General features: G+C 37.2%; 1 protein-coding gene across 6 annotated transcripts; it reads right to left on the bottom strand.

Annotated features, from left to right (window-relative positions):
* Positions 1-983: 983 nt before the first annotated feature.
* On the bottom strand, positions 984-9456 carry LOC122411963 (ubiquitin-conjugating enzyme E2 Q2). 6 transcript variants are annotated; one of them, XR_006261271.1, is made up of 8 exons: positions 9119-9456; positions 7184-7531; positions 6888-7047; positions 6607-6758; positions 6002-6299; positions 5638-5741; positions 1920-2081; positions 984-1641 (listed from the first exon to the last, which is right to left on the bottom strand). XR_006261271.1 is itself a non-coding variant. In XM_043421116.1 (6 exons), the coding sequence occupies exons 1-6, from the start codon at positions 9278-9280 to the stop codon at positions 5710-5712; spliced, it is 1152 nt and encodes a 383-aa protein (XP_043277051.1). In that variant the 5' UTR covers positions 9281-9455; the 3' UTR covers positions 4543-5709. The 6 variants fall into 6 exon arrangements, 1 of the variants encoding a protein (XP_043277051.1); XR_006261273.1 differs by having other exon boundaries at positions 984-1044; XR_006261272.1 differs by lacking the exon at positions 1920-2081.
* Between the last annotated feature and the right edge of the window lie 1459 nt (positions 9457-10915).

The raw sequence follows: 10915 nt of genomic DNA, 5'->3' as shown, positions 1-10915 counted from the left end.
TGTTAAGACGAAATTTCACAAGACGTTCTCTTTTATCAAAAAATTCGTTCTCATTTTTCGGCTGCTTCGGACCCAAATTTCGCCGCTTTCCAATTAAGATGATGGATCAGTCGGTAATCACAACCGTGAGTGCGAGAGAGATAGCTGCAAATTTTGAAAAGGAAATTTTCCACATCGTTCGTCTGATCGAAAAAATAAAAATGTCATCGGATTTTTGCGATCGTACTGCGTACGATGACATTTTTATTATTTTAATCAGACGAACGATGTCAAAGAGTTTCAATTTCAAAAATTCGAGGTGTGATTACCGATTGATCCATCATCTTGAAGTGATCTATCACTTGCGTGACGCTTGCGTGAGTGCGAGAGAGATAACTGCAAAATGGTTACACGTTTTACTCAGACATCCTTGATTTTTTGAGAAAAAGAAAAATTACACCTTGTTTTCTAATAAAATGAGAATAGCGTGTAATTCATATTTTCTTTCAAATATCAACCTACTCGGAATAAAACGTGCAGCAGGATTTTTACCGACTGAACAACTGATAAATCACGTTAATATTTCTTGAAAATCCAACGGTATAGGAGAAAAGACCAGCGACGGTGCAACAGAATTTTTATCAGCACGAGACTGGTCGATAGCAGTCCGCTTGACAAATAAGAACTATAGTTTGGATCCTACCTACTCGATTGCAAGTTCTGAGTCGTGTTCCGTTGTTATACACATATTAGAGAATGTGGGGAAACTCAAATCAGCAACTAATTTCATATAGTCACAATTTGAAAAAAATTCAACGTTCAATAGTCTTTGTTACGGGGATCGCTATCGAATACACGGAATCATGACAATTTGTTTCCTCTGCAATCATTTTTCTCCCTTACATGTTTTTTTTATATCGAAAACAGCGAAAAATCTCGGTCTTACCCAAGATCAAACGAATAAAACAAGGAAACTAACAATAAATTAAATGTTATCACTCTAATGATCGTGTCCAATTGGAGATTATATTTTTTCAATGTCAGGCTTCATCCACAGTTTTATGACTGAAATTGAAAACGAAAAAGAATAATTGTAATGATTGTAATGATCTCTGTAGTGAAAAAAATTTTACCTCATAAATATAGGATATTTTCATTGCTGAGATTGCTCTAGTTGAGACTCTATATTGAAAACTTTTTTTAAGTCTAACTTTTTCGCTTCATTTTTTCTCCACGTTTTTCAAACCCAAGTTAAAAAATTCAGATCGAACGTAATGGTTACACTTGAAAATACATTTCGAGGGGAAAAACTGTGTAAAAGCAAAAAAAAAATCATTCTTGCGATAGTTTCGCAAGGCTCGAATGAAACGGAAAACAGTGAAAAAATTATATTACGTGAAACGATTCAAACAAGATTTCGAATGAATTAAAAAAATTAATCTCGGCAGCGCATTAGTATAAATTTTGTTTTCTTTTTTTCTCTTATTTTACTTCCGATTTAAAAAATTGGTGACCGTGTCGTGGTTCAAAGAAAAAAATCGTTCATTTCTTCAACTTCTTAAAATGTGATCTACATCCAAGTGTACTCAACAAAAGACGTCGCACAAACGAAGAATAATTACGCCAATTGACCAAAGTTCGAAGGAGCCAAGCAATAATAAACTGAAAAAATGTGAATGAATTAAAATAAAAGAAGAAAGCCTTGATCGGATAATTAGTTCTTTTCGGATAATCAACGCAACACAGTGTTGTGACGTCGTGTGTTCCTAAAATCTATTTATACAATCACGGAAACATACAGTGTCGCGTCGATCAAGTTACTTCATTTCTTCACCCTATTTCTAAGACCTACTACCGGTCCGTGTTATTTCTCAACAAATACGAGCACGCGTATTGAGGCAATGTAACAAGTGAAAAAAATAAGTGAAATTTACAATTACAATATCTATTACGTTGAGGAAGTGACCGCCCCCTTCCTTCCCTCCCTCCTCCCGCCTCGGTCCAATTTCGACGAAGCACCGGAAGATGCAATTGAGAAGTGATGAGAGTCGTAATTCTGTAATGATCTCGTGGTCCTTCTTCGTCGTCGTTCTCGATGTAGACTGAGACGATTTAATGAGCAAAGAAAAATATGAATATGTCTATTGACCGTACAAGGAAAAAAGTAATTTCTTTCAATGGCATGAATTTTCATGACGTAGTTAACTACGCGTGGAACTTTTTCTCTCTCTCTCTCTCTCTCTCTCTCTCTCTCTCTCTCTCTCTCTCTCTCTCTCTCTTTCTCTCAGAGAATTAGTATCGTGATTTTAAAATCTAATTTTTGGCGATCCATTGATTTTCAAAACTAGAAGTTTTCTCACAAGTTTTTGGTACCTGCAAATGCACAAAGAGTGCTAATTATTATGTTTGTTGCATAGAAATTGACCGTATTTATTTGATCAATTTCATCGTTCTAAATAAATATTAAAAATCATGTGTATCAACCCTGGAATTAAATTTTGCAAATATTACAATAATTCTTGAGGGTGTCTGTCATATTTTGACGACGCTGAAGTTTCCAACGTTGGAGTCTAACGAAATGAACGAAAAAAACGTTTGAAATTCACCAATTTTTTATTTCACGAATCGTTGGTGCAGCTTGAAAAACAACGAATCGCAAATTTATCAGGGAACAAAATAGGAGAATTACTGGAATTATTGGAGAGTTTTTTTCGATCATTTCGTTGGACTCCAACGTTGGAAACTTCAGCATCATATATTTTGATGGATACAACTTTTTCATCAAGAGACGCGGTAGCGGCTCGACTCCAAGTATTTTAGAAATACACGCGTTAAAAAACCCTTGGTGATGAGAGGAGTTGAGAAGAAATTCTCGGTCTCGCGAATTAAATCTTGTCTAGTCCCCCATTGACTAGTATCGCTATCGCATTACCGTAAACGACGTGATACATGATAATACCTCAACGAATAAAGACGGATTACGAAGATATATATTTTATATGTACATCTATAACAGTTTTAATGCTTCCATTCGTTATTAAATAAAGAGGAATGCACGCGATACATTGAAGTTTACAGATTAAACTCGAGTAATGATGCGAACAACGATGAGCTTTGGCAAGGCTTCCGTTTTCCTTTCGTGATTCGCGTTTTTTTCTTCCTTCTTGAAACAAAAAAAAAATTAATGGATTCACAGAACAGTGTCCATTTCATGTTTTTCGTCATACTTTATGCATAGTATGAAAAACAACGAAAAAACAATCGAAATGGCCCATACCTAATTGCACTATCTCTCGTATACAGTTACGACAACTAGTAGACCAAGTTTTTTTTAAATTCATTTCCTTTTCTTTCCTCCTTCTATCTTTCCCGACTCGTCGAACTCGCTACACAATTGGCAGCGTTCCACTACGCTCCTTTTTTTCGTAAACAAACGTCATTCATTTTTTATCCCTGCCTGAACCCTCGCCTTTCTCTCTGACTTTTTACTCTCCCCCCCCCCCCCCCCCCCCCCCACCCTCTACACAAGGGAAAAGTACGTTTCCCATCGAATCAGATGTAAAAAAATATTGCATACTACTATAAAAAATCTACGGTTTCATACGCTCCGCCACGCACTCACCCCGTTCAGCGCACACTTTTTTTACTCCTTTATTAATCTCGTCAGCGTGTCATTTAATTATTCGTTAATTTTCTTACACGAGGAAGAAATGAAAATTCAATATATATGTAACACAAAGCCGGAACGTTCGGCTCGCACGTTTCGGAATCGACGCTTCGAAACTGCAAAAATGTCCAATCTTCCGACTCGACTCGACTTGAAAATTTTTATACAAGTTCTTTCATCTAAATCACAAGCATACAATAGTGTCGCGCACATTCTACATTACGTTTTATCATCGCTGCGAAAATGTAAACGCGCAAATGCGGTGGTGAAAGAAGAAACAAAAAACGAAAATTATAAGCGGTGATGATGGACGATTGTTCACGTCGATCAGTTTGCCTAATTGTGGTGCAGTATCTTTCCAAGTGTATCACGTAGAAAGGATCGTCGAAATTAACTCGCCTTGCCAACCGCCGCTTGAATTATCAGTTCCATTCATTCATAAAGAGTGTTTCCCTTCGCGGAAACACTCTTTCGTTCTTCATCGAGGACTACCCTTTTGCCCTCGTCATGGTAATATAACACAGATTTCAAGGGAATGAAAGATATCGAAGAAAATTATCAAAAAATCACTCTCCTCGGCAACGACTTTCTGAAAAGTCACTTTTTCGTCATCCCCAGTGCCAAAGCTTTCCCCGGTCTAGTATAACAACAATTGATCGTTCGACATTACCGGAGGTAGCAACACGCGGACAGAATTTCGATAAATTGTTACAATTCACAGAGACAAAGAAATTCAACAACCCACTGAATTATACGTCAGTTCCGATTACGTCAACTTTCAACGCCTTATGAAAAAAAAAAAATTATTAAACCCACACAATCGAGATGAAAGACAATGATAGGAGAATGGATTCGCGATCATTCACTCGAGCACACACTCGTTCGATTCACGGCAATTTAATCTTTGTCTAACTTTTATTCAAAATACGAACGGCTTGTTTCATCCCAAAATTCAACAAATATCAGGGTCGAAGGAAAAAATCATTCGACGTTAAGGTTTCAAATATGAACGATAAGAAAAAAACTTGGACGCAATAACGAAAAAATAAATACTGAAAAACAAAATTTTTTGCACATCGAAAATTTAAAACGAAATCGTTCCAAACGGTTTTTTCAGAACAAAAAAATCTTGCTCATCGTTGCCACCACAATGTCGTTCTGTATAATTATTTAATTATTGAATGCGATCCACATAAACCGCCATTAGACGGTGTTAAAAGGAAAAAAAAATAGTGCGGAGTTAACAAAGAAAAAGGAAGGGGGAGGAAACGATATTGAACGTATACGCGATTTACTACTTGTGACGGCAGGGTGTCAAATGCAAATCGGGCGATTCTCCATCTTGTCAAATGCCCATAAAATATAGATATACCGTTGACGACCATACAATGGCGCGGTATATCTTCATTTTATGGGCATTTGACACGATGGAGAATCGCCCGATGTCCATTTGACACCCTGCCCTTGTGACGACACGCATTTTTCGTACGTATGTATATACATGTATACACCTCACACACGCACACGCACGCACACACACGCCACGCGCACACACCACGCGCACGCGCGCTCGAGATAAGTTTGGTTGCACGCGAGAGTTGGGTACGTCAATTGGAATATAGGCAATACTCGGGTAACTTGCAAATGAAAAAAAACGAAAAAAAAAACCACTTTTAAGCGATGCTCGCGCGTTCCTCGTTCCCCGCTACCCCCTAATTTCTTCGTCTCACTCTCGTCGATATTCAGTATCCCAATAATTAATCACTCGTCGACCTCGCTCGCTTTCAAGATCCAAAACACTGCACTGTTTCATTTTTCTTTTTTTTTCGTTTATGTGTTTTCTTTTCGCTTCTCTTTTTGCGCGGCAGCCTTTTTAGCGATCGAAGGAATTCTACGTAAAATTAGATTCAGTATTCTTAATTTTTACCTAGTTAAAGTTGTGTTTTCGTGTATCAAATCATTATCGTAACAATTATTTGTTGGGCACACACCGTATTAAAGTCTCAGCTGTAAGCACGCGTCATATCTTTTTTCTCTTTTCCTTACTCAAAACTCCATTTTCATTAGCCATCCTCCTTCGGTGGTGTGAACCAACCTGCAATAGAGTAATAAACGAGTTTCGTGTAATTTTCGTCAGCTACAAGGAATATCTTTTTATAGAACGCTTTTTTCTTTATTTTTATTTTCTTTTTTGCGAAAAAAAAAAGAAATTTCCAGTCCGGGTTACAGTTTTCCAAATCGCTCCTATTATCCTATTCACGATTATTATTTTAGACCGCCAACTAAAGAAGCTCAAATTCTCATGATTTATTGAACCACCGTTAAAAAACGATCCATCGATTTTGACATACGTACCATTCTTCTCGTGTATTTGAACTAGAGATTTGAATGACTGTTGTGCGCGCGCGAGACTGTATTGGCTTTGTCCACCGCAAACTTTTCCAGCTCCTGCCGCTCCCTGGAACTGTATACGCGCCTTTCCCTTTACGAGAGTCGCCGATATCTGCATTATAACCGCTTCGACGGTGTACGCCGAACTCCAGCCTTGTTTCGTAAGCAACTCCATACAAATTGCACCGCCGACAAGGACGTAGCCACCGGATATTATAGGGTGAACCACTCGAACGAAAGGCGGTTCATATGGATATGTCTCCTAGAAAATGCATTAATTAATAAATAATAAATCGATCAAACTGCTTCATTATTTTATTAATTATATTTTGTGCTGGGAGTAAAAATAAGAAAAGAACTCATTCATACTGTATCCATCAAATAAAATAATCAGTTTTTTCGTTTATCGATGAACGAAATGTTCTTGCTACGAGAAAACTTGTGTTGAGACCGATGATTCAAAAAACGCTATGTCAATAATGTCAATTTAATATGATAATAAAATAAAACTGAGATTATAAGTGAAAATAACAAAAATATTGTAGCGCGATCAAGAATATCTTAAGCACCTTAAACATCATGTTAAGAAGAATACTGTCTTTGCCTTCCTTCTCTTTTAGAAGAACAAGGTCTTTGTGGAGAGGCGAATCCGGATCGACGCACATTAACCTGATATTCCACTCGTATAAACTGTCGTTCACTAGCTCTATGCTATACATTCCTGTTTGAAACAAACAATTACACCGTTTTATTTTCGTTTACTTTTGTTACAAAGGAGTAACGAATAAATCAATATTAAATTTATGTGGAATAATTGAAAAAAAGATTATGATTCCCATTCCCAATTTACCTTTTTTAAAGCTATCGCTTCTGTAGATGTCACGTAATTCCTTCATAAGCCTGTCGGTTGCTTGCACACTTCCCGACACCGAACCTCGAAGATAATCCTGTCTCTGGTTTTGTCTCAGCCTTTCCAACGTCGCTAGGTGCTCCAAATCCATTTCGTCAGCCTTGAAACAAGAAAATCTATCTTTTATAATGTTTCAAATTTAATGTAGAAATTTTTTGTAAATTTTCTAAAATATCCGTACAAATAAATTTCTCACAGAGTCACCCAAAGAAAACAACATGTTTTCCCGTCATTACCTTACTCTTGGCATTGGCTTCACCCTCATCCATATCCAAATGAAGGTCTTCTTCAGTCTCGCTCTCCTCGTCGTCATCAAGATCCTCCGTGTCCTCGGCTTCCATTCTCTGTGCTACCGTAGCAGTTGCTCCGCCGAGACGAAGGGGATCCAATGCTGTTCTAAGTAACTCAACGTCCGGTGGTTCCGGTAGGGAATGAAGACGGCACAACTCTTTGAGGAGTATGCCAACTTGATTTATGACATGATTGTCACGCCCGGTTGTGTTACTCAGAATTTGTACGGCATTCGTAACACTCGTTTCTTCAGATTCGGCGAACCAAACGGGTGGAGTGGAAGGATAAGTTTCCTGAAATTTATAACAATTCTTTCTTCCGTTCCGTTCTGTGGATCGATAATTCCGGATGGGATCGAACACGACGGGGCGCAATTCGTTTCAAAATGTAACACGAGAATATTTGAGGCTAACGGTATATTAAATCTTCAACATCAAACGTATCAATTGATATGAGAATTATCGTCATACGACTCGGTTCGTAGCGAGCATACGTGTGTCTGCCGAAAGATGTTTTAAATAACTCGATGAAAATAAATAAACTCCACAAAGATATATGCAAAGTTTGACGGTCAAATAAAAAATTTCTTCATTATTTGTCACACAATTGAACAATTATTAGGAAGAATTGACTGATCTTAAGAGTATACGCAAATCGTTTTCCTAATAAATGCAGGAAAACCAGAACAATAAGTAATTTGCTGAATTTGTTGATGTGCAAAATGTGCTCAATAATTATTTCAATACGATTCCCAAAATGCCATGATAGGTTAAACCAAACATGTGAAGATTATAAAATATTTCCACGCGAATAATGTTGTTTGCTACTATTTTTGCAAACAATACAAATAAAAAGGCTGGTCTAGCATCTAGAAATTTTTAGATTGTGCTAACCGGTGCTGTTAAATGAGAAAGAAGCAAAAGTTTTCCAGATCGTTGAAACACGGGCGAGTTGAAGTATATAATTTGAAATGAAAATAATCACTGCAAATTTCATATTTTTGTTAAAATTCGTACGCTCGTTCAATGAAGAAAAAAAATTGAAAACTTGGTGAAACCGCCGAAGAGTAATTAAAATTCGTGGAATTTTTTAAAACTCATCTTGGAAAATGCGTAATTCCTGCGTCGTATGAAGTACGATATTTCGATCAGGTATAAGAATAAAAAGATATAACGAAACAATAGAATTATAGAATACGATATGAACAATATGCCAATTTCAACATATGCCAATTGAATCTGGCACAATGAATTGTGGACAGTTAATTAATACGTATAATGTGTGGTGTGTGTCTGTGTATAAATACATGAATGCGAAAAGAAACGTGTGATATATCTATAGCATGACGCGAGCTCTATCGAAAATTCCTTGCGTATATGCTGGTACAATGAAATCGCAAGGACGATTAGGAAATCGGGTTGAAGGGATAAGAAGGAAAAAAAAAATGCGAAACTCCGATGCGGAGTCATTTATCTTTCAATACAGGAGAGGGTAGGATTCGAGGGCCTTACCCTCTGTGACACGCATTGACCTCTACCCCGATCATTGATTCACGCCAAAAAACCTCATAATTCAGAGGGATCCCGTAACCAGAATTCAATCTCGTTTTAAACAATCTGTGGAAAGTTGGAAAAATTGACGAAGTTGGAAAAATAACTCATCCCGAATTTTCTTTCGGTAAAAAAGTCATGGTAGTAGGGAAGACCTTGTCAAATCACGAATAACACAAATGTTATTGTTTCTTTGTCCCCTCGAACCCGACCCTCTGCATAAACCCTGCACTCCCCATACAAAGGTAATATCTCCATACACTCAATACTCCTTCAATAAACAAGTCCCGCCGGATTATTATTAAAGAACAAATAAATTTGTTGACTTACTGTAATATTGGCGTGAATTTCGTACTTTTTTCCATTTTTACCGACGAATCTGCAACTGAGCTCGTCCACACTCGCGGACATTATCTGAAACCTCTCATGGCTCTTTGGGAAGACAGACTCGAGAGTTTTTATCTCCTGCTTGAGGGTGTTCAAGCAAGCCATTTGAGGTCGAACCACCGGGTTTTGTGTAAACGAAATTTTCGGCGGTGCTACTGACCGAAAAAAATACACTTTAATCGGAATAATATATAAAAAAAAACACGATTTACCGATGACTCCCCGAGGGAAATGGCGACCTAGGACTGAGAATACTTCGGCGAATTTCGTCAACCTTCGAGGTATATCGTTAAGTGGTGGCGGCGCCACTGACGCCACTCTACCCGTGTCACCACACGGCACACACACGCGCATGCACGCACACGCGCGCGCGCGCACACACACACACACACATACACCACGCACAACCATGGTAATACCTTTGTGAAGTTAACTCCGAATGATTTTAGGGCATATGCATATTTTTTATTTTTTTAATTTTTTCACTTTTACCTCGTTTACCAAAATCTATTATGCTCCTATTATGCGCCAAACTTGGAATCTCATGCGACACTCTTTCGCTCATAAATGAAAAAATGTAAAACTTGTAAATCAAGAGACTCGGTAGAGTCTCGGGACAAGTACATTGACAGCCCTGTCGTCTGCTGGCCCGAGGCTCTTGCCGAGATTTCTCTGAATAAAACGATTCGCCATGGTGGGGGTAAAATTGGCAAGTGATTTTCTTTAATTACGAAGCTCAGGAGCCATTTAGGAACTTAAAAATTGAACTTTCAGCTAATTAAGAAATTCTCTTTCGATTGCGCCCAAAATCAGCATGATCGGTGGCGTAATTGCTGAGAAAAAACTTTGCACAGGGTCAACATTATGCAAAAACTACTAACACAATCAAGTTTTTGACTTGTCTGTATATAACACAATTCATAAAAAAAACTACAGAACAATTCGAAAAAATCTTTACAAATCTTGACAAAACGTTATATTAAAAAAAAACTAATCTGCATCTATTTTTTAAAATGTCAAAAGAATCAAATAACAAGTAAAAAATAACAAACCGAAAAATCGCCCTTGAAATCATTTTGGAAACCGATGCCTCATTCTTCTTATTTGATTCGAACAGAAAAATCAATTGAAAAAAATTCCATCCAATTTACGTGCAGCACTAAAATTTATGATATCAATCGGTGGACAAGTATTTTATTAGTGACTTCAAATTTTGACATTATTGAATTGTTCTAAGAAGCTTTCAAATCCAAAAGAATCACATGCAAGCTAGTCATTTCTTACTCTATGGTGGCAGAGGCTTATAAGAAAATCGATTCTTCTCAGACTTTCAGGATCCTCTGGTATTATTCACAAAATTCGACGTCGATTGGATCGATACAAATTATGTTTAAATATGTGTTAAAAGTACTTGTCCGGCCCATCACTATTCATTCAATAAAGAATGAATCATAAAAAAACGAAATGGCACGGCAGAATTTTGTTAAAAGTTTGTTGAAATGCGATTCATTATTAATTTAATGTTCTTAATAATAGTATAGATTAGTTCTTATTCCGAATGGAACTCGTTCGCTGGAAGAATAAGTGGGAAGTAAAAATTGCCGTCATCGAATGTAAACTGCAGAGTTATTTTGGAAGCTTGAACATATACATTATGTACAATTTTTTTCATTTATCGATGCACAAGAATATCCCTTCTATATTGCGGAATAATTTGTTTCCGTTCTTTATTAAATTAGT

The sequence above is a fragment of the Venturia canescens genome, chromosome 6 (genome assembly GCF_019457755.1).
Source record: "Venturia canescens isolate UGA chromosome 6, ASM1945775v1, whole genome shotgun sequence".
In the NCBI taxonomy this organism is placed as follows: domain Eukaryota; kingdom Metazoa; phylum Arthropoda; class Insecta; order Hymenoptera; family Ichneumonidae; genus Venturia; species Venturia canescens.
This window is presented reverse-complemented; position numbering and strand designations above follow the sequence as displayed.

Bases quoted from the DNA above. Each gene is read 5' to 3' on its own strand.
- LOC122411963 (XM_043421116.1), bottom strand. From the start codon at position 9,280: ATGGCTTGCTTGAACACCCTCAAGCAGGAGATAAAAACTCTCGAGTCT. The intron at 7,532-9,118 runs GTAAGTCAACAA...TATAAATTTCAG, and splicing joins AAATTCACGCCAATATTACA to GAAACTTATCCTTCCACTCC. The intron at 6,759-6,887 runs GTAAATTGGGAA...TGTTTCAAACAG, and splicing joins AAGCGATAGCTTTAAAAAAG to GAATGTATAGCATAGAGCTA.